Consider the following 24,464-nt stretch of genomic DNA (forward strand, 5'->3'; position numbering starts at 1 on the left):
AAAGAAAACATCTCAGAAATGTTCCATAAGCACAAAAAGCTTATTTCTCTCAAATGTTGTACACACATTTGTTTACATCCCTGTTGGTAAGCATTGCTCATTTGCCAAGATAATCCATCCACCTGACAGGTGTGGCATATCAAGAAGCTGATTAATTAACCCTTAACCCTCCTGTGTTGCCTCTTGACTGACTCCTGTGTGTCCTGTCCTCTCTTCAGGTCTGTATGGCCACTCTGCTGTGTACCACGAGCAGACGGACGCCGTGTACGTGTTCGGAGGCTACCGCTTCCACGTGGAGACAGTGGAGCCCTCAGGAGAGCTCTACAGTCTCTACTATGCCAACCTCACCTGGTCCCTACTGGTCCCCTCACAGGGGAATAAGGTAGGAACTACCACGGCAGCTTTACCACGAGAACATGCTTCTTTCACAACTAGCTAACCGTAAACAGCAGGATCATTATTACACAGGTGCACCTTTTGCTGGGGATAATAAAAGACCAATCTAAAATGTACAGTTTTGTCACACAACACAATGCCACAGATGTCTCAAGTTTTGGGGGAGCATACAATTGGAATGCTGACTGCAGGCATGTCTACCAGAGCTGTTGCCAGAGAATTTAATGTTAATTTCTCGACCATAAGCCGCCTCCAACATCCAACCGACCTTACACCTGCAGACCATGTGTATGGCTTTGTGTGGGCAAGCGGTTTGCTGATGTCAAAGTTGTGAACAAAGTGCCCCATGGTGGTGGTGGGGTTATGGTATGGGCAGGCATAAGCTGTGGACAACGAACACAATTGCATTTTATATCAATGGCAATTTAAATGCACAAAAATACGTTGATGAGATCCTGAGACCCATTGTGTGGCCCATTTTTTTTAAAGGTGTCTGTGACCAACAGATGTATATCTGTATTCCAAGTCATGTGAAATCCATAGATTAATGCCTAATGAATTTATTTAAATTGACTGATTTCCTTACATAAACTGTAACTCAGTAAAATCGTTGAAATTGTTGCATGTTGCGTTTGTAGTACGTTTACAGTATATACGGTATAATGCATTAGGGGTGAACACAACATACTGTATATACTGCAGCCAACAGTTACAATATCCTCTTCTTCTCCTGTGGGTTTATGGACCTCTGTAAACCAACATAAGCGTGCTGGCTACTCTGATACAAAACCTACAGTGCATTAGGAAAGTATTTAGACCCCTAGACTTTTTCCACATTATATTAATTCTATTGTTTTTTCCCCCTCATCAATCTACAAACAATATTGCATAATGACAAAGCAAAAACAGGTTTTAAACAGAAATATCACATTTACATAAGTTTTCAGACCCTTTGCTTAGTACTTTGTTGAAGCACCTTTGGCAGCGATTACAGCCTCGAGTCTTCTTGGGTATGACGCTACAAGCTTGGCACACCTGTATTTTGGGAGTTTCTCTCATTCTTCTCTGAAGATCCTCTCAAGCTCTGTCAGGTTGGATGGGCCGCATCACTGCACAGCTATTTTCAGGTCTCTCCAGAGATGTTGGATCGGGTATAAGTCTGGGCTCTGGCTGGGCCACTCAAGGACATTCAGAGACTTGTCCCGAAGCCACTCCTGTGTTGTCCTGGCTGTGTGCTTAGGGTCGTTGTTCTGTTGGAAGGTGAACCTTCGCCCCAGTCTGAGGTCCTGAGCAGGTTTTCTTCAAGGATCTCTCTGTACTTTGCTCTGTTCATCTTTCCCTCGATCCTGACTAGTTTCCCAGTCCCTGCCACTGAAAAATGTCCCCACAGCATGATGCTGCTACCACCATGCTTCACCGTAGGGATGGTGCCAGGTTTCCTCCAGACGGGGCGCTTGGCATTCAGGCCAAAGAGTTCAATCTTGGTTTCATCAGACCAGAGAATCTTGTTTCTCATGGTCTGAGAGTCCTTTAGGTGTCTTTTGGCAAACTCCAAGTGGGCTGTCATGTGCCTTTTACTGAAGAGTTGCTTCTGTCTGGCCACTCTACCATAAAGACCTGCTTAGTGGAGTGCTGCAGAGATGGTTGTCCTTCTGGAAGGTTCTCCCATCTCCACAGAGGAACTCTGGAGCTCTGTCAAAGTGACCCTTGGGTTCTTGGTCACCTCCCTGACCAAAGCCCTTCTTCCCTGAATGCTCAGTTTGGCTGGGCGGCCAGCTCTAGGAAGAGTCTTGGTGGTTCCAAACTTCTTCCATTTAAGAATGATGGAAGCCTCTGTGCTCTTGGGGACCTTCAATGCTGCAGAACGTTTTTGGTACCCTTCCCCAGATCTGTGCCTCAACACAATCCTGTCTAGGAGCTCTACGGACAATTCTTTGACCTCATGGCTTGGTTTTTGCTCTGACATGCACTGTCAACTGTGGGACCTTATGTAGACAGCTGTGTGCCTTTCCAAATCATGTCCAATCAATTGAATTTACCACAGGTGGACTCCAATCAAGTTGTAGAAACATCTCAAGGATGATCAATGGAAACATGATGCACCTGAGCTCAATTTTGAGTCTCATAGCAAAGGGTCTGAATACTTATATAAATATGGTATTATATCTGTTTTTGCTTGTACATTATGGGGTATTGTGTGTAGATTGATGAGGGAAAATAAATATTTAATCAATTTTAGAATAAGGCTGTAATGTATCAAAATGTGGAAAAAGGGTAGGGGACTGAATACTTTCCGAATGCACTGTATATCCTCTTCAACCAATAATGTTGACTTGGATGCATTTTGACATATTCCCTCTTGGTCGATCCTAACCCCACTTTGTTCAGACTCTTCCCATCCTTTCCCCTTCTTTGTGCAGTTACTTTTCCTCTCTCTCTGTTCTCTCTCTCTGTTCTCTCTCTCTCTGTTTCTGCTGGCAGTGCATGTTTCCTGTGTTGTGCATCTAGCAGGAGATCTGGACTCATCCTACCATTAGCCACCCCTGGTCCTGTCTTTGATGTGTTTGGTGTCCACTTCTGGAAAACAACACGTACGCTACTCTGAGGTCCTTCCGTTTTCCCCCACCCTGACTATTGGACCTCATTGAACAACCCCTCCACCTGTCATAGAATGCCCCCAAGAGAGTCTGTCGTGTTCCAACTCACCTTTTCAGGCGGGTTCACTTCAGACCTCTCTCTCACTGTCTCTCTGTCTGTCTCTCTCTTTCCTTCTCTCTCTCTCCTTCTCTCTCTCTCTTCTTTCTATCTTTTGTTCTTTCTTTCTCTCTCTCTATCTCTCTCTCTCTCCCCCCCGCTTTCATCCTTTCATCCTCTCCTAAGCTCAAGGCAGACTCTTCTGTAGAGTAGAAACAGCATACCATGTTGGGATGTTTTTGTTACCATGGCACCGGGAGGAAGCCTAGGCAGAGCTCTGTCAATATTGTATATATATTTGTATTATTAAGTGTTTTTTGTTGCATTTAGATTTTTTTTGTGTGTTTTTTGATAACCTGTTCAGCAAAAATATCTGGTGGTGGCCCATAGAGTTGCAGGACTGATGATGGCAAGTTTGTTTACTTTGCTTGGCTAGCATTAGCTAATGCTAGCTGGGAAGTCTGTTTACTTGGCTTTGCTAGCATTAACTAGCTAGTTGGGAAATCTGCTTACTTGGCTTGGCTAGCGTTAGCTCGCTAGCTGGGAAGTATGTTTACTTAGCTTGGCTAGGATTAGCTAGCTAGCTTGGAAGTCTGTTTACTTGGCTTGGCTAGCATTAGCTAGCTAGCGAATCTAATTTGAATAATGCATCAACACCTGATCAACACAGCACCAGATTTGTATTCCATCTGCCTCGGTTTCTGGAAGGATGTGGACTATGGTGTGAGGGGATTACAGAGGCTCACCTCGGTCTCTCAGGCACTTATAGCTGCCAAAGCATCACCCAGGTGGGTGCTACACATTCGGTGGTGGCTGTTCCAGCGGACCCACAGAGGAGGAGTAGCTGTAAACTTCAGAGACAGAGGTGCCTGATAAAGAGCTCCCAACTGTTGTTTCTCCCTCCCTGGCTGTACCATCGACGCCACCTCCACTCAAGCTACTCCTTTACTGAACTGCATCATGATCTAGCTGTGGAAGACCATCTCCCATCAACTGCCAGCTTCCTGAATTTGAGATTCTGTATGAAAAGTGTTTTATTAAATACACAAGACGTTGGCGGCTCCTTAATTGGGGAGGACAAGCTTGTGGTAATGGCTGGAGCAGAATCAGTGGAATGGTATCAAATACATCAAACACATGGTTTTTATGTGTTTGTTGCCATTTCACTTGCTCAATTTCAGCCATTATTATGAGCCGTCCTCCCCTCAGCAGCCTCTACTGATAAAATACATTTATTATTATTATTATTATTAGAGGGGTTGGAGAGACTTTGACATAGATCAGGTGGAAGCGGTTGGTAGTTATGGGTTGATGGATTGTGGCATGGACTGGACAATAGGGCCTCAATTATGTTATCTCGCCTTTCCTTGATATGAAATCAAGCACCATCAAGAAACAACAACAGGTTGTGTAGATAAATATAAGGTCCTTTCAAGTTGGTGCAATTTCTACCAGCTATTGTCCGCATGTTGAGTCATCCCCAACTATTTCAACAGCAGATGCATTTCTCTCAACATTAGCCTGCCTGTGTGTGCAGCCCGTGGGCGTAGCAACCAGAATTCCCCTTCCCAAACCTTCCGTCAACCAAAGTCATATCACCAGGCAATGTCGCCATCACCATGCACCCGTCACTCACAGACTGGTCCGGTGACACTCCCCTCCAGCATTCTGCAGGTGACCGCGTTGTCCCTGGAAGCTAAGATGAGGGGGACCAAATCAAATCAAATGTATTTATATAGCCCTTCTTACATCAGCTGATATATCAAAGTGCTGTACAGAAACCCAGCCTAAAACTGCAAACAGCAAGCAATGCAGGTGTAGAAGCACAGTGGCTAGGAAAAACTCCCTAGAAAGGCCAAAACCTAGGAAGAAACCTAGAGAGGAACAAGGCTATGAGGGGTGGCCAGTCCTCTTCTGGCTGTGCCGGGTGGAGATTATAACAGAACATGGCCAAGATGTTCAAATGTTCATAAATGACCAGCATGGTCAAATAATAATAATCACAGTAGTTGTCGAGGGTGCAACAAGTCAGCACCTCAGGAGAAAATGTCAGTTGGCTTTTCATAGCCGATCATTGAGAGTATCTCTACCGCTCCTGCTGTCTCTAGAGAGTTGAAAACAGCAGGTCTGGGACAGGTAGCACGTCTGGTGAACAGGTCAGGGTTCCATAGCCGCAGGCAGAACAGTTGAAACTGGAGCAGCAGCACGGCCAGGTGGACTGGGGGCAGCAAGGAGTCATCATGCCAGGTTGTCCTGAGGCATGGTCCTAGGGCTCAGGTCCTCCGAGAACGAGAAAGAAAGAAAGAAAGAGAGAAAGAGAGAATTAGAGAGAGCATACTTAAATTCACACAGGACACCGGATAAGACAGGAGAAATACTCCAGATATAACAGACTTACCCTAGCCCCCCGACACATAAACTACTGTAGCATAAATACTGGAGGCTGAGACAGGAGGGGTCAGGAGACACTGTGGCCCCATCCGATAATAGCCCCGGACAGGGCCAAACAGGCAGGATATAACCCCACCCACTTTGCCAAAGCACAGCCCCCACACCACTAGAGGGATATCTTCAACCACCAACTTACCATCCTGAGACAAGGCCGAGTATAGCCCACAAAGATCTCCGCCACGGGGGTCGGGAGAGGAGGGGGATGGGGGAGGGAGAGGAGGGGGACGGGGGGAGGGAGAGGAGGGCAGGAGATAGAGGTGGTGATGGCTCTCTGGTCAGCAAACATGCCGTCATTGTATACATTACTAAGGCTGTGCTATGATTGTTAATTGCTACAGCATGACCTGAGACGCCTGTGTACCTCCCTAATCACTGTGTCACCATCATCAACACCTCTCACTCACCACAGGAAAGTCACAGGAAAATCTGTTGTCCAGGGCGAATGTGTCACTGCCCACGACACACCAACAACAACCTGCAGCTCTGAGGAATTCAGCCAAGACATGCAATAATGCCTCAGCACAGAGACACTGACAAGCTTCAGTATACCTGCAACTGGAACTGCAATGACTAACACTAGTGACTGAAACAATGCTGTCGCAAAGTGAAGGAGCAAATATTACCTTCTGGTGAAGTTTTAGACACCAATTACGTTTTTCCTTCTCATTATTGAAGTGCTGTACTGGTCAAAAAATGGCGGTGCAACAGAAAAACCCAAAGATCATTTCAGGTAACTTCGCCACCGGTGGTCATTAATTTCAGAGCAATTACGAAGCATGATGTCCATAATGAGTCGTTATTGCATTGTAATTGTCTCTATGTCTAAGTAATGAGGCTGGTGTTGTGTGTTGTGATTTGGCTGGTTAGTTCTGCAGGCTCCGCTGGTCTTGGGGAGAGGCATAATCAACAGCAGCAGCAGTGGAATCTCTCTAATAGAGCCTGGATGGTGTGTGTGCCCTCTGGCCAACCATAATAAGAGGAGCTGTCATGGGAGAGGGCCAGGAGACATCAGCTCCATTTGCAGTTAAGACACAGTGGAGATGGATCACGCAGCTGAGCTGCTGTCTGTGTCCAGCCAAATTAGCTCTGAACTAATATCCTCCTGACAGGGTTTAGGATATGTTTCTACCGTAATGTTTTGTCTATTCATAGTGGGTCTCTAATGTTGGATGTTTTTAGGGAAATTCAATCTTGATATCGGATGACTCGGAATTGTGTGGTGGAAGACATATCAGATAGGCACTGGTGCTGACCCTGCCAACAATTGATATTTTCCATTAAACCTTTTGCTACAGCTCAATTAACTATTCTGTATATTCTGCCCCATCCTGATTGCTGGTAATTACAGTCATGTGACATTTAGAGTCTGAAGTGTATACATTAATATGCTTTTCTTCTGTAGTTCTCCTGTAGGGACTGCAGCTGCACTTCTCTTCTCTAAAGGTAATTTGACTATTGAGGCTTTTACAGACTTATAATGGCCTCCTATTCATTTGCATATTTTATGCATTACCGAGCTTTACAGCATGACTTGGGCAATTAAGCACTTGAGCGATTTCTCAAGGGTCCCCACCTGGACCTGAACCCAAACAACCCTTACATCTCTCTCAAGTGCATTCATATTGTGAGCATTTGTCTTAATAGAATTCATTCTCAAATTCACGCAGCATCACCAAAATAGTTTGAAAACGGCATCAGTCTGATGGGTGCTGGAGTGATAGGAAAAAAGAAACATTCAGAATGAGTGTTCTTATCCTTCCCCCTGCTGGTAAATTATTAGGGACGGGACTTTTTCCTGCTCATGTATCCAGGAGCTCCTGTGGACCTCATTTGATTTTTTTAGCCTACAGTTAGGGATATGCTTTACTTGACCATGTGACCTCTGGGATATGTTTCATTCGACCATTTGACCTTACTAGGAGTAAATCCTGGCTGTGGACATGGTCCTGTGTCACAGTGTCACCTCCTTATCCATTTCAACAGGCTGATTTACTACTGTCTTTCTTCTAAGAGTAAAGGTTCTGGGTAGGTCAACAAAAAGACTGGAGTTCCTCTCTACCATGACCCTTCCCGTAAGGAGATGAGTGACAGGCGGTGGTGCGGTTTTCTTTACCTGCTGGACATTGTTCTCTCAGACTCAGAACACCATCTGTTATAACCTTATGAGTTGATTGTGTAATGTACTGAGAGACAGGTGTTAAAACTTGTTCACTGGGAATATCATCACCTTCTCTCGTCATCCTTTATTTGAATCTACTTTTCCTTCAGCGAGACACGGAAGGGCAGAATACCTCAGGTGCCCATCTGGTTTTAGAGGACAACGTTTCAATTCAACATATTGTGTTCATAAAGCAAATAACTTGAAAGTCAGCGGGCGCTCAATTAATCATGCCCTCCAGCATTGCCTGATATATCACTGAAATGTTTGAAGTTACCTAATCAAGGTGGTGGCAATAATGATGTGAAGTGGGTAATTAAAACTACTGGCAATTTTAGATTTTCATTTAGATTTTATATCAGTCATCAGTCATATTTTTTATGATCATGAGCTGATAATATAGAAGCAGTAATTGTAAATCAAAACATTTAAACCAAATGATAATTTATGCATCCGCCATTCGTTCTCAGCAGTAGAGTACTGATATAGCCGATATTGGTTGAGCTCTGAAATACATACTGCAAAAACATGTGTCATCCACAGTCAGTAGAGGTAGAATGGTGTAATTCTATTTAATAATAGCAGACTCGTTTCTGAAATCGCTTGTTTTTCCCAGTTATTTTCCTTTATTCCCTGCCTTCGTCTCAGAGGACAGGCCAACCAAAGCAAAGCCCCTGGATTCCTGAGCGAACCACTATGCTCCTTGGCCCTGCTAGCGAGAGTTCAGAATGTTATTGTAACTGACATCATGTGACTACAAAGAGAACATAAACTGTTGAGAGGACAATGGAGAGACGAAGAGAACCCTGAGTATGATGATAATGAAGAGGAAGATGATGATGATGGAGACGTGGTATTCCTCACAGTAGTGATAGTCAGCCACCATCGTTGTCTCTGCGTGAGGTAGCAATAAGCCTGGGGACGAGGTTACGATATGACCATGATGACCATTATGCTAATGTTGATGGAAACCATATTGGAAACGACGGTGACCACGATGATGATGATGATGATGATACTGGACAGGTTTTACAGGTTGTAGACCAGCTGCAGTCAGTCTGGTGTCAGCTCTGCCTCAGCCAGTAGCACAGTGAGCGGCAGGCCAGCCACTAACAGAGCAGCCATTCCCTGGGTCTTGATGACTTCCAGATGACAGCCCAGACAGCCTGGCCAGAGAGAACTCAGCACTCAGTCACAGACAGAGAGAGAGGGGGGAGGCAGAGATAGGGAAGGGGAGGAGAGGGAGAGAAACAGAGAAACAGACAGACAGAGTGGTGGAGAGGAAAGGATGAAGTAGTTGCATGTGAAGTGGTTTAGCAGTGCTCCAGTCAGCGTTCTTACCTCATTCTCCTGATGGTTGTTTGTACACAGCTCTCTCCAGCTGGGGCCTGGCTGGCTGCTTTGATTGGCTGGTGACTGACTCACATTCAGATCCCAGGGAGACAGACAGACGACAGGCAGTGTCAGTGTATGTGTGCTGGGCCGAGAGTCAGCATGATGCATCGGTGGCGTCTACTCATCACTGTGTTCTACTGCCAGCTGTACCTGGCTGCTGCTCAACACTGGAGGAAAGGTAGGACACCTGAGTACCTCACAGAGTTTAGGCTGACTTCAGGTCAGTTTGAGGGGTCAACATAGACACGTTCATAGAAAGTTAATGGTTGTTGTGTAGACGTTCTCAGAGCTAGTAGCAATAAGATGTAATGAACTGCATTTTGGAATCAAATGAAAAAATATACAATATGGTTATGTATTAAGTATCGTTGTGTGTTATTATAACTGAACATTTTGCTGCCAAATAGATTATTTAGGTGGAGTTAAGTAGGCTAAAAAAAATGTATGCAGACTTTTTTTCTGATGTGTTTGCAGACTTTTATGAGATTTTATGTTTTTTGAAGAAAAGACAAATGTTTTGTTTGCTTTGGCAAGGCTGTGGGTGTTAGTCTCCTGTATCTATATGATTGTGTTGGCGAGAAGGAGAGAAATGATATTTTTTGAATATCTTTCAACAAAGTTCCCAGCGAAAAACAACTTCACGTGCCTTCTTGTAATTGGGTCCAAACATTTGGATCCACATTCATACATTTTCCCTCCCTCCCTCCCTCCCTCCCTCCCTCCCTCCCTCCCTCCCTCCCTCCCTCCCCTCCCTCCCACACACATCAATGTTTGGTTCCTTAGAAATGTCGACGGCCAAAAATAGATCCCTCCAAATTAAGGAATGTAGGAGGGTGGATTTCAATGGAAACCACTGAATCAGTCACATGATGTTGAACCTGCTTCAGGAAACGCGACTTCGCTGACGTCTTTACTGGCAGATGAGATCCAGTCATATGCATGATGTGTCTGTGTGGATACAAGCTTGACATGATCAGATAAAATAATACAAACTTTATTAATCCCATAGGGGAAACTGGTCTGTCAATCAGTCATGTGTCTCAGTATCCATTCTGAAAATATTATTACATTACTACATCCATGTCATACTAGTACTAAGCTTATCTACTGTATGGCTATTGAACGTCAGGTCACCCCTAAAGACCACATCTGAATATTTAGGATTTGAAAGAGGGGACAGACAGAGAGTGATTTGGAATAGGGGACAAACTGTAAGTGTAGCCCACTGTGTCCCTCTGACTGCTGCCCAATTCTTCTCCAGCTGTTTTGACTGCAGCAGCTTGGAAAAACATCTGCATATCTGACTTGATGTATTGTTATCCCTTCAATATTGAGACATATCTTGTCCCATATTTGGAGCTCTCAGGTCTTCGGTCCACTGGGAAAGTTCTAATTAGGACATATACTTAGCTTGCTCCAGAGTGTGTGTATTCTGTGGATAATATCAGTTTGGACATCACAATGCAAATGTGGAAACTGGTTAAGCAAACATCATTCATCAGTTGTAGTATGGGAAATGTTCCTGACTTTGGTTTTGGCTCTGACTTTAATCCAAATAACCATTACTGTAAACCTGGAGGACAGTGACCTGTGTTTTTGCTGCTTTTCTCGAATCACGACACAATTCCAGCCAGGACCATTTAGCACTGCTTGTAATGAATGGCTTTGTGTTTTCTCCTGGCTCATTGCATGTGCTTAGAGGGAGATTACAAGTTCCCTGCTTGTTTGTAAGGACACAGGGGACAGTGTCCTAGCAAACACTGATTATTTAGTCTAGCAAACACTGATTATTTAGTCTAGCGCTACAGTGAACCGAGAAGCACGAGCAATGATTGGTTTCTTCTAGCTCAGAGCTTTGAAAACTGAGATCTGCTTTCAGAGGTGGATCATCCACTTTAAACCAGCAACCACTTACGCCATATGTGACCGGCTAGATTTGGAAACCGAGTCTACTGTGTGTCAGACGACTGTGTTAGCCCGCTGAGCTTAAGCCTAGGCATTACACGAGTCTTCAGGTCTCAGGCAAGGTTGCACATCACATGAACATTGCACTTAGATGTTTCTTTGTGTTGCTGTTGTTCTGCTGAGGTGAAAAGAAGGTTCCTTCCTGTTCTTCACTTCTGACTCGAGCTCAACACAGTGGACTCAACTTATCATCTGTGTGTGGAACTCCAGCTCCACCTACCTCCACTTATAAGCTATACACTGGAAGGCATCAGGAAAGGATGTGCTGCTGGATAAAAGTCAACATCGGGGCTTAGGCTTTCCAATACATACTGAATCAGTATCACACTTGGATGCACAGTAGCACATATCAGCCCAAATCTGGGTGAAAACGATGACGGCAATGTCTGGCATTCCTCGCAGCTGCTGTATGTATGGCGCCTGTGCAACTAGTGGTGAAACTAGTGGTGAAACCCATATTAGCTCCCCATTTTGGAGCTAATATCTCCACAGAGGTACAGCGTCGCCTTAACGTCAAACGGTTCATGGAAAACGAAGCATGGAAATGAACCTCATAGACCTCATAACCTCACTGTTCACACTGGCTCTGTGCCAATAAAAGTTGTTGTCCCTATGGGTGTGTTCTGTATGCTTATACATTCCAACTCTGTTTATTTGACCCTGTTTTGGAATTGGGAGAATGTGGCAAGTGTTGTCCTGTCGAGAGTGTGAGGCCTTGGTGGCCGGACGGTTAGGAGTACAGTGGAGGGGGACTGGGAGTAGCAAGAGCTGGTCTTGGATCAGATTCCATAAGGAGTACAGTCGGAAAACAGTGAGTGGAATTGTGCTGGGTGTCAGTTGACCAGGAGCTGATTCCTGATCAGTTTCCATAGAGAGGGCCAATGTTTAAACTATGACCCTCATTAAGCTCAGTGAGCATTTATTTCTCTTGGCTCAAACAGCAGAGAGATTAGATTAGATTAGTAACAAGAGCACGTTCTACAGTAGTAGGGAATCTAACCAAGCTCAGATAGATACAACACCTGCCAGAGAGTGACATTCTATGAGAGAATGAGTAAGCTATGGTGTAAAGTATGGACAAACAGTAGCCCTGCGTGTTATGTTTCATAAAGCTCAGTCACAACCGCGTTGAACTATGAACTGTTGAGAGGAAACCGTAATTTACCCCTAGTCACGCTGTGTTCCTACCATAACCTTTCTGTTCTGTCAAGGTCCCAGGCATTCCTCAGACAGACTGAAGCACTGCATGATCGATGGTCTGTTTGTGTCCATTTCATACATGCTCCGACTTCCAATCAAGCTTCTTATTTGGACCTTGTCTGTCTGTACCTGACCCTTCAAGCCAAAAGCACATGGCCTTGTACTTTCAACACAGTCCCTGCCAGGTATTCAGGGCTGTAATGGAAAAGAAAGCAAATAACGTATTGAGGGAGAGATGCTGCATGCACCAAACTTTCTTTGGGTTGAGCTGGGTCATCTCTAGGTCATGTTAACAACATTTCTCAACGTGTCATATTTTTCTGTTGAGATCAAAATACTTGACCACAAGAATGTCCCTATGTACTCTAGCCGTCTCTCAAACTGGTGAAGGGTATTAACATGTCACTACTGGGACTCCTGCCTCAAATCATCCCCTCACTGTTAAGAAGCCACTCAGAGTAATACAGAGAAAACCCTGTTGAAAGAAGCCACTCAAAGTCCCATTATCTCACTTAATGTTAATCACGCCTAGGTCATTTTTGAGAAAACATGCGAGTCCTTTGTAGATATAATAACTACTACATCTCCCCTACAGGTAAAATAATAGGTGTGAAGGAGGTGGTTCAGCGAATGGTCTCATCTGAGATCAGAATACCTGCCTCAGCTGCCTTTAGCTCAGGAGCTGCCTTTAGCTCAGCAGTCTTGTGGTATGCAAGAGACCAAGGTTGGAACCCAGTTGGTAAGCTTGTGTCCAGGTGTTTCTCTGCTTCTGCTCCTGCTCCTGGTTAGCTCCCCTTATAAATGACAGAGCTGCCATAGTCTGCAGTTCTGAAGGCTGAGAGAGAGGGCTTTTATGAGGAGCAGACCACAGCTCCTGAACTCTCAGGCCTGCTGCGGCACATATGCCCTGGCTCTTTGAAATCTGACCGCCCTACCCTATAGCCTATGCCCTATAGACACACCTGGCTGTTTGAAAAGAGGGGGCATCTATAATGTGGGACATACCAGCGATTACCGGTGTCAGAGATTTAAGGGTTTTCACCCGGTTTCACATGGGGACATCTGCTGCAGTTTACCACCTAGTTGTCTCCCACAAACCTGGGGCTAGATAGTTTAACCTACGTAGACATGTTTACAGTATGCAGTAAGTGTAGGATTTCACATGACCTATAGCCACTGTGTCAATGTATTTGACTATATTGTATACTGTAGACCTATGCCACTGCGTAAATACTGCAACGTGTGCTGAGTTTGACTGACCTACTGGTCACAACAACGGCAACCATATTCACCCGCTCAACGGGAAATTCTGGATCTATTGTATTTCAGGACTTCTATTGGTTGCAATTGGTTTAATGAGTCATTCAATTATTCAAAATGCTATCTCTCCTCTTCTCACTTTCTCTCCCCTTTCTCTTCAGCCCTTTACCCATCAGCTTTCAGAGTGAAGCGTGGCACACACTCATTGGTCAACCCCACCTTCCAGAACTCTGTGGAAGATGTTAACCTGCTGTTTGAGGTGAGTCGAAAATAGCCAGCTCTGCTGAAATTACATTAATGTGCTTAAAGGGGATTTAACTCATTGTGAATGTTACATGGAAACAAGAAGATTGTTGTCAAATAAAGTTAAATCTTCCACAAATGTAAAGTTGTATTGCATGCTCTCAGTCTGTAACAGTCTGGCTCTTCTCTCCGACCCACAATGGATCATCTAGAGACCCTCCTCTCAGATAGCTTTGACTTTATTACTTAAAAATGTTCTGACATTGAACTCCATATCCCAGAGGCCTCTGCTTCTTCTCGTTGTTGAGCCAGACCATATCCACTGTGGGCACAACCCAGATTCATCCACGCATATTACAGCTGGTATGTTGGAGCCCAAGGAGCAAACAATATGTCTGGACATATACCGCTCAACCATCCACCGCTCTGATGTTTGAGTGGAAAACATGGACACAGAGGTTATAGGTTATTCAAGGTTTGTGAATCTTGTGGGGTAGCAGCAAAACATGTTGCATCAGAATCAATGCCACTCAAGCGTTTATATTCACCATTGTCTTAGGCATAACAAGTCAAAAATACCTGAAAGCTCATCTCTCGTGCTTTTGGGAAGAATTATTGACTTTCAAAGACTCTGCTAGTTACTTAAGTGAGTTGTAGGTCCAGTAGGGACCCCTTTCTCCATGCTGTACCAAACTCTTCTATCAGTCCTTGTCAGTGCCAAATATCAAATTGACCCCTAGACCCTGCATTTATGAAGATCTGAGAGAGCATAGGGTCTAAGGGCTGATTTGGAATTGAGCCATACAGTATGGGAAGAGGCTACATTTCTACAGTTTGTTATGACAGAACTTTGAACATAGCTAAGCAAACAACGGAACCAAGAAGTACGTGTGCAGTAAGCAAAGTTGAAGAGCTCTTGTCTTCAGTAGTGGATCTATGTGTGTAGGTGTGTGTATCTCCTCAGAGTTCCATTCAGAGAGAGAAGTGAAAGTTAAAGACGTATTGAATGTTTGACTCCTCTTCTCCTACTAATTGAAGAGCTGAATCATTTCCCTGTTTGATGTGAATCTTGTGGGTACTACCGCTCGTCGTGCTGCAGGGAAATGGAGGTTGGAGGTGGGAAGGGCAGAGGCAGAAAAGCTGTAGGCAAAGTGAACAGTCATAATAGGTTCAAACTTTCTACATTTCATACAGTTGAACTTGGGCTACGAGAGTCATGGTTGGAGCAGGAACGTAGTTTTGATCCACTGGGAAAGGAAAGCTGAAGCCTCAGTCAGTAGTCGTCATCAGTAGCAGTGTGTGGGTAAAATCAATGGGGAAACCAAGCCAGGAAAAAACAGACATATTACAACCTATGTGTTGTGATAATTGCGTTGTTTGCTCTATAACCTGTTAGTTCATATGCCTTGACACCATGATATATAGGCCTAAGGCCGAGACAATAAGAAAACACAGTGGCAGAATAAATTCAACCACACCTTTGTTTCATCATTACAAAACCAGAGAGCAACATCTGTCCAGTGAAGTCCACAAAGCATATTAAATGTTACCAACAGTTACATGAACTACAGCATGGTCCAGCATGTTAATGTTTCTGACATTTTCGGACTACTAAACAACTATAGATTTAGAACCACAGAGAGGTACCGCAAGTCACAAAGAAAACAGGAGCGGCCTCCACTATTCCAGCACCATTTAATCTTCAACATTTCAACATCATCAAATCAACTGTGCTTAGTCTAATACAGTGACAAGTAAAGACACCAAAAACAATTTAGTCCAATCAACATAAGCTAAATATGATGTGGCTTTCCAAGGTTCTGATTTCTCTCTCTGTGTGTGTGTGTGTGTGTGTGTGTGTGTGTGTGTGTGTGTGTGTGTGTGTGTGTGTGTGTGTGTGTGTGTGTGTGTGTGTGTGTGTGTGTGTGTGTGTGTGTGTGTGTGTGTGTGTGTATGCAAGTAGAAAAAACACGTTGACTCACCCTACTTGTAGAGAAATGCCATCCTCCTCTTTCATGTTGACGAAACGGTCTATGACTCTGTTATACAGTACATGCTTTCATTTTTTGTTGTCCTAGGCTACCTGGCTAAAATGCTTGCTCGCTAGCCTAACTTTCTTTTAATGGGCAACATTAGCTAGTTAACATTAGCCTTCTACATCTAGCTACATATTGAACTTCCATCCTCTCAGGCCAATGTATGAATTTATCCTTGGATCAGAATAACGGTTATAATAATTTGCCAGTATGGTGAATTAAGTAAAACCGCAAGTCCAAATCCCTATCTCCATCGATGGCTAATTTAGGAAGGGGACAATTTTAGCTAGCTAGCTAGCCACCGAAGGACAACAACACAACAAAATGCAACAATTCAAGTTGTTTTTGACAATGAAGTTTGGGTCTCGATGTGATGTGATATGAGTGAAGCCAAATCCAAACTGGCTTCCCTTGACACTTTTTTGGTGAGCCAGGACCATTAACAATTTAGCTCAAAACTGATTAGCTATTATTTTATCCTTTTTTTAATCAAGGGAGGCCAAATGCCAAACTATTTTTGACCAGACATCATCAGATAGATGGCCTCCACATACAGAGACAAAGGGGCACAATTTCACTCGCTTTAATGCTTTCTCTGGTGAGATGCATTCCGCCTCTTGCGAATTGAAGTAAATTCTGAAAGACAGAGACACGAAAGATACATTTTTTAAAACTTTTTTTCTTGGACAATTTTTTGGGGAAGCCTGACTTCCCTTGGCATCCATGAATACATGCCAACGGGAGTCAGGTTACTCAAGGTAAACCGTCCCTCTATCCATGGAAAGAATGGAAACGTATTTTTAAGGTCTTAAGTATTGAGTGTTTAGTCCAATTCAACAGAGGAATAAGGCAGCAAACATTTTTTGTAATGTATTGTATGACCCCTGGTGGTAAGAGCTTGACTTGTGTTCCAGTTATACCATTGGTGGTGCATGAGATGAGATTCACCCTGACTATGTGTGGGAAATCGCTCTGTTGATTGAATCATTCAATAAGTCAATTGATTAAATCAATCAAACAATCTCAGAACATGAAGGTATTGAGATGACAGATGGACAATTGAAAAGTGGATCTGATAGAACCTGTAAAGAATCTGATACAACTGTGGCTGTCTTCTAGATCCTGCTGGCAGGCCTGCAGATCGAGGGTGAGGACAAGCCCTTCATGATCCCAGACAAGGAGCTGGCGTCTCTGAGGAGGGTCCAAAAGCTGGAGGTTATCTGTGAGGACATCCTGCCCAAGAGACTATCCGAGATCAGACGTCTGACTTCCCACCTGTCCCAGCACAGAGGTGCCCTAAGCAGGGAGGACTTTGAGCGCACAGTGCTCACTATGGTGTACACTGCCCAGACTCTGGCTCATACCACCTCCCAACACCAGAAGGCGCTGTGGGGAGACGCCCTGCTGCAGCTGTTCAGGGCCATTCAAGGAGATCTGACGCCACCCAGGACACCTCAGCACAACTAGTGTTATGGACATGTGGACACATTCTTTTAGATACTGTAATATACTGATCATTTTATACTGTAACACAAGTCACTTTTTGGCTGGGAATTTAATGGATGTTTTCTATTGAGTTATATTGTATAATCAAAATGACTGTTCTGATAATGTAATATGTTTGGTTATGATCCAATTATGATATGATCTAATCATATTGAAAGGAGGATGTGGGAAAAGGAGGGATGTGAACAATATCATGTTCATGTGCTATCAATCGGATTCCGCCTTGTTCCAGGACTTCAGATGTAAACAAACATTTCAAATATTTTATCAGTCACTCTCATGATTCATTACAGGTCTTTATCAAATCTTCTGTCATAATCTTCTCAGTTGTTTATCACAATCACACAATCTTTTCCCAGCACTGTCCTGTTGCGAAAAGGAGCTTCATGAAAAAAATAGTCCCATGAGGTGCAGAAATATTGTATTGAACTGTAATATTGCTTTGGTGAAGACAGGGGTATCAATTTGCTCAGCTTATCTCTCTGTAATTGATATTATAATAAAATAATTATCAATATATATTTTTTTAACTGTACCATGGTTATGGCCATGTTATGAACCAAACTAAACACTGAAGAAGACTGTTCAGCTGAAAAGTATGTGTATGCTATCCTGATGCAGTAAAAACATTATTTATGTATAATGAAGTAAGCTTTATGCAACATCTTTTACACTGCAGGCCCATTACCATTTTTTTTGCTTATCTGGATTCACAGGTTTTTGGAGAGCACTTATGGTCTTCTTTTGATATGGCCTTGTTATGATTATGTGCAAATGATTGATATGACTTCATTCACATTTGCAAAAACGTGGGGAGGGATTTGCCTCAGTCCCAAGCTGTTTTTATTTTGGAATTAGAGGATTTTAGCTGCTCTAGCTGCAGGGAGGACGTCAGACTAGATGTGAAACATCGGGCCTCAGGCTTTCTACACATCCCCCAGATCTACACATTCCAGTTCTTCAATGGCTACAAAAAAAGTGAGTGCCTAATGTGTGTCCTGTTTTCGACATAGTCCACCGCTGCTAGAAAATACTTTCCATTGACATACTGTTGCCTACAATGTTTCTCACTCCTCCACAGCCTACAGATGAACAGGTTCAGGGTGGCGGCCATTTTGCATGGAAAACTCCTTTCCTTCTCTGTGTCCAGTTGCTCTTGTTTTCGGATGGTGATAGAACTGGTCTAGCTCTCCTGGTGGTCACACATAATGGCAGGAGTGAGTCCAAGCCCCATGCTCCTGGTAGAGCCCACTAGAGCCCTTATTGACGAGAAACTACAGATTGTGGTGAAGAATGTTTTTCCTCAAAAATGAAGATCACCCTTCGTTCCTTTCAGTGCTCTGAGGATGGGAGGCGTTCGGCCATTATGCCAGTGAAGAAACGGGGATGGTCAAAGGTAAGAACAGGTATGGTTTTGGGCTTGTGTTCCTACTTTGCCAGGTGTTACTATCTATGTTTGTGATACTTCATGCAAATATATTTTTGGGAAAAATTACAATATTTTGACTCGTTTATCAAATTGTTGTAGTAAAGCAACAGGGTCGTGTTATTGTCCTGTACCGTGTGTGAAGTTGCCGAGGACATCCATTTCGGTGGTTCTTGTGTGGGCTTAGAGTCCATGGGCTTTCTGTGGATCATGAGGCCAGTGTCTGGCAGTGAAACAGGACTCAGGTACACACACACACACACACACACACACACACACACACACACACACACACACACACACACATACACACACCAATTACATAAGATATGCCTCTGCTCCAGTATGAATTCTGAATTATTTTCAGTTAGCTCTCCCTACATAGTTGACTGTTTCTTTTCTCCCTGTCAGGAAGAAGGATATCCGTACTCCACTGCTGGTCCAGATCTTTCTGTACAGTGGCCACATCAGCCAGGACTTCAGTGAGCAGGCTGCTGTAGCCTGTACAGTCGTAGAGCGCTGGTGTATGGCCCCGTAGTCCAAAAGATAGACATCAACAAGGACGGAATCCAGGGAACCCTTTTAATACCAGCAGGTGACTAAACAAGATATTTCGTACTCGATTAAATGTCCTAAAATGCATTACGGTATATCATTAGACCAGAATGTTGACCTTGAAATGTGACGGACTGTTAGATAATGGATGCAAGTGTAACAGATATGTATACTATACTATACTATATTACTGTATATGTTTTTCTCTTTAAGGTCCTGGACCATTCCCTGCTGTGCTGGAGCTATCTGGGGGAGGAGGGGGGCTGTTTGAGCATCGCTCCTCCCTGTTAGCCTCCCAAAGCTACGTCTCCTTTGTGCTGCAGTACCTCACGGACTTCCCTACAACAGTTGCCATAGGATGCATGTACTTTGAGGTATTTGTACATTTCATTGTGGAAAAAGACGCAACAGGCCTGAAGTGTGTGTGCTCTGGAGTTTGTTGTGAACCTGCCGCCCCTACTTCAGACAGCCTTCACTAAGCTGAGACCATCCCCAGGTGGCCAGTGATAGAGTGGCTGTGTTTGGCTCCTCACTGGGAATCCTTATCCCTGGCCGTTTACTCTGATGTCATTAATGTGAGTATTACACGCCTTCCTCTTTGAATTTGACTTGTTTGATTGATAACCAGTTAATTACTGAACGCAAATACTGTAAACAATTATTTTACAGGTGCTCTGTAGACACAACCCTCTCCTGTTTTCCAACATATTTTTTGATAATTCCCCTCTTTTCCAGCCCAGATGTATGGTGTGTATAAGTGGCAGCCATGTTTTCCCTTTTAGATTGTCCCTTGTGTCAATAGCTGACAAGTACAGCACGTGAGTGTGTTTTAACCTATTCTAAAGCAATGGTAAATTACCTCATTTGGAATACACTGAAATTATAGTTGTATTTTGCTCAAATCCCTAGAAATATGCACAAGATGCACTTTGATGAGAACAACCATTTGAGCCCATCACTGAGAGTGGCCCTAAAGTTGAGGTGATGATATCTCTCAGACTGCATTGTATGCACACTATACTGTATGTACTTGCACAGTGAGGATCTGACATGTGTTTGGACCTATTTGTTGACCCCATAGCTCAGGAGGTTAAAGTGTCCATTACTGATGGTCATTGGAGAAGCCAGAACTGACCAGAACTGTGCCACTGCAGAATCTGTCCAGGATGTAAGTACTGTACATTTGAGTTATTTAGTAGACAGTCTTGTCCAGAGCAACATACATGAGCAATTAGGGTTAGTCAGTTCAGGGATTTAAACCAGCAACCTTTCAGTTAATGGCCCCACACTTTTAACCACTAGGCTACCTGCCACTACCTGATAATGCATACAAGTTGGCACACTAAAAGGCCTATCCCAGATATCACCTGACCTCTGACCTCTATGCACAGATGCGCAGTACAGTATGTTGGAGAGGGCAGGGAACCTGTGTCTTACCCTGGTGCTGGTCACCTGATCAAACCTTTCTACACTCCTCACTTCCACTCCAGCACCTTCCTGAGGCTTTATACCAAGAACAGGGGCAAAGGTGAGGGATTTTACAGAGCATCTCTCATCTGCTCTTAATTACTATAAGGCTAGATCAAGGACCCAGTCGATAGTATCACTAGACATTACACATTACATTACAAGTCTCTGAAAGGGATTGTTTTTCATTAGTATTTTTACCCTAGTGTAAAACTGTGGTATGTTGTTGCAATGATCATGTTGTAGGGAGAGCAGCCAAAATGGAGGAGGATCCTGGAGTTCCTTCAGAAGAACCTGTACCAAAGACAGGACCCCTCTGTCCCCTCTGTCCCCTCAGAGCTGTGAGATCATCCTGGACTATCTCCATTATAGTTGTAGCTTCTTTAGCTTCCTTATCTGTCAGGGCCCTATTCTTGAAATTAAGTGGAGACAACATTGGTTGGATTTGTTTTTACTCACCAGGTGGCAGCATTGCACAGTCTCTTAAATTACTGGTCTGCTGCTTGTAGTTGTCATGGTTGTCAATGTCCTGACAGACCTTGGCTGCTCGGTCACGTTTGAGTTGCGGTCTTCTAGCCAACCTGGTTTGGATTCCAAACTCCTATGAGGTGATATGAAGTGTTATTGATATCAGCTGAGTTGGAGAGAATGAACACCGCTGCCTTTAACTCTTATCAACTGCATACTTTTTTTTTTTTTTTTTTTAGATGTCACCCATATATTCTGCCTTCAGACTCCATTCTGGCAAAGGGGACCGATGTCCTAAACATCTCCATGTGTTGCACATATATTAAACCAATAAGCCTGGTCTGGATCTGTTTGTGCTGTGTTGCTCCTATGGTCATTGTCATCCCAAACAGCGTCATGCACAAACAGATCTGGGACTACGTAGGCTTCTTAACCAATGCCTTTTCTAGTGATGAAGGATAAATTCCAATCTGGCAACCCTCCGTGCCATTAAACCAATGCCTTGTCTAGTGATGAAGAATAAGTACCGAATCTGGCAACCTGCCGTGCCATTAAACTAAGGCATTGTCTAGTGATGAAGAATAAGTTTCCAATCTGGCAACCTGCCGTGCCATTAAACTAAGGCCTTGTCTAGTGATGAAGGAAAAAAAAACAATCTGGCAACCCTCCGTGCTGTTAAACCTTTACAGACTCAGTGGTGAGTTTCACAGCATAGACTGTCAATCTACTTCTTGCCAAGCACTTGCCCGCTTTCATGTGGTTTCTTGGGGAAGGCTTCTTCTCCAAAACCCCATAATGCTCAGTAACCGAAGCGGACAAATTTATCACAGCTCTTGGAATTCTGGCATTCTGCTCCATGTTCCCACAAAATGAATTTGTTGTGCATAGCACCCCTGACACAGTCGATAAGCAATGGGAGATAATTGTCAAGGAGGGAGTGATGAGGCTTAGGCATAAGGTGGTTCTCTCTTACTCCCCCCTACAGCTCTTATCAAGTATTGTTATGTAGAGGTGCTGTGTTCTCATGAGAGTTCTAGTATTGTTATGTAGAGGTGCTGGGTTCTCATGATAGTTCTGGTATTGTTATGTAGAGGTGCTGGGTTCTCATGATAGTTCTGGTATTGTTATGTAGAGGTGCTGTGTTCTCATGATAGTTCTGGTATTGTTATGTAGAGGTGCTGTGTTCTCATGATAGTTCTGGTATTGTTATGTAGAGGTGCTGTGTTCTCATGAGAGTTCTAGTATTGTTATGTAGAGGTGCTGGGTTCTCATGATAGTTCTGGTATTGTTATGTAGAGGTGCTGTGTTCTCATGATAGTTCTAGTATTGTTATGTAGAGGTGCTTAGTTCTCATGATAGTTCTGGTATTGTTATGTAGAGGTGCTGTGTTCTCATGATAGTTCTGGTATTGTTATGTAGAGGTGCTGGGTTCTCATGATAGTTCTGGTATTGTTATGTAGAGGTGCTGGGTTCTCATCATAGTTCTAGTATTGTTATGTAGAGGTGCTGTGTTCTCATGAGAGTTCTGGTATTGCTATGTAGAGGTGCTGTGTTCTCATGATAGTTCTGGTATTGTTATGTAGAGGTGCTGTGTTCTCATGAGAGTTCTGGTATTGGTATGTAGAGGTGCTGTGTTCTCATGATAGTTCTGGTATTGTTATGTAGAGGTGCTGGGTTCTCATGATAGTTCTGGTATTGTTATGTAGAGGTGCTGTGTTCTCATGATAGTTCTGGTATTGTTATGTAGAGGTGCTGTGTTCTCATGAGAGTTCTGGGATTGTTATGTAGAGGTGCTGTGTTCTCATGATAGTTCTGGTATTGTTATGTAGAGGTGCTGGGTTCTCATGATAGTTCTGGTATTGTTATGTAGAGGTGCTGTGTTCTCATGAGAGTTCTAGTATTGTTATGTAGAGGTGCTGTGTTCTCATGATAGTTCTGGTATTGTTATGTAGAGGTGCTGTGTTCTCATGATAGTTCTGGTATTGTTATGTAGAGGTGCTGTGTTCTCATGATAGTTCTGGTATTGTTATGTAGAGGTGCTGTGTTCTCATGAGAGTTCTGGTATTGTTATGTAGAGGTGCTGGGTTGTCATGATAGTTCTAGTATTGTTATGTAGAGGTGCTGGGTTCTCATGATAGTTCTGGTATTGTTATGTAGAGGTGCTGTGTTCTCATGATAGTTCTGGTATTGTTATGTAGAGGTGCTTAGTTCTCATGATAGTTCTGGTATTGTTATGTAGAGGTAGTGTGTTCTCATGATAGTTCTAGTATTGTTATGTAGAGGTGCTTAGTTCTCATGATAGTTCTATTATTGTTATGTAGAGGTACTTAGTTCTCATGAGAGTTCTGGTATTGTTATGTAGAGGTTATGTGTTCTCATGAAAGTTCTAGTATTGTTATGTAGAGGTGCTTAGTTCTCATGAGAGTTCTGGTATTGTTATGTAGAGGTGCTGGGTCTCATGATAGTTCTAGTATTGTTATGTAGAGGTGCTTAGTTCTCATGATAGTTCTGGTATTGTTATGTAGAGGTGCTGGGTTCTCATGATAGTTCTGGTATTGTTATGTAGAGGTGCTGGGTTCTCATGATAGTTCTAGTATTGTTATGTAGAGGTGCTGGGTTCTCATGATAGTTCTAGTATTGTTATGTAGAGGTGCTTAGTTCTCATGATAGTTCTGGTATTGTTATGTAGAGGTGCTGGGTTCTCATGATAGTTCTGGTATTGTTATGTAGAGGTGCTTAGTTCTCATGAGAGTTCTGGTATTGTTATGTAGAGGTTATGTGTTCTCATGATAGTTCTGGTATTGTTATGTAGAGGTGCTGTGTTCTCATGATAGTTCTGGTATTGTTATGTAGAGGTGCTGTGTTCTCATGATAGTTCTGGTATTGTTATGTAGAGGTGCTGTGTTCTCATGATAGTTCTGGTATTGTTATGTAGAGGTGCTGTGTTCTCATGATAGTTCTGGTATTGTTATGTAGAGGTTATGTGTTCTTATGATAGTTCTAGTATTGTTATGTAGAGGTGCTTAGTTCTCATGAGAGTTCTGGTATTGTTATCCTCTCTGGCGCATGTGGGACGAACTCGTCCCACCTACGTAACAGCCACTGAAATCCAGTGGCGCGATTTTTGAATCGTTAGAAATACTATTACTTCAATTTCTCAAACATATGACTATTTTACAGCTATTTAAAGACAAGAATCTCGTTAATCTAACCCCACTGTCCGATTTCAAAAAGGCTTTACAAC

At 43.4% G+C, this 24,464-nt stretch overlaps 1 protein-coding gene and 1 long non-coding RNA gene across 2 annotated transcripts; both read left to right on the plus strand.

The window, feature by feature from the left end:
• Nucleotides 1-8,751: 8,751 nt before the first annotated feature.
• LOC115180447 (protein FAM180A) lies at nucleotides 8,752-17,823 on the plus strand. The gene is made up of 3 exons (XM_029742540.1): nucleotides 8,752-9,272; nucleotides 13,681-13,778; nucleotides 16,918-17,823. Exons 1-3 carry the CDS (start codon nucleotides 9,170-9,172, stop codon nucleotides 17,263-17,265), a joined length of 549 nt encoding a protein of 182 aa, XP_029598400.1. The 5' UTR covers nucleotides 8,752-9,169; the 3' UTR covers nucleotides 17,266-17,823.
• A 1,016-nt stretch (nucleotides 17,824-18,839) lies between these two features.
• Nucleotides 18,840-19,589, plus strand: LOC115180448 (uncharacterized). Its single transcript, XR_003873075.1, has 3 exons — nucleotides 18,840-18,975; nucleotides 19,142-19,325; nucleotides 19,499-19,589. It is a non-coding gene; the product is annotated as an uncharacterized LOC115180448 (long non-coding RNA).
• The last annotated feature ends 4,875 nt before the right edge of the window (nucleotides 19,590-24,464 follow it).

The sequence above is a fragment of the Salmo trutta genome, chromosome 40, assembly GCF_901001165.1.
Source record: "Salmo trutta chromosome 40, fSalTru1.1, whole genome shotgun sequence".
Classification (NCBI taxonomy): Eukaryota; Metazoa; Chordata; class Actinopteri; order Salmoniformes; family Salmonidae; genus Salmo; species Salmo trutta.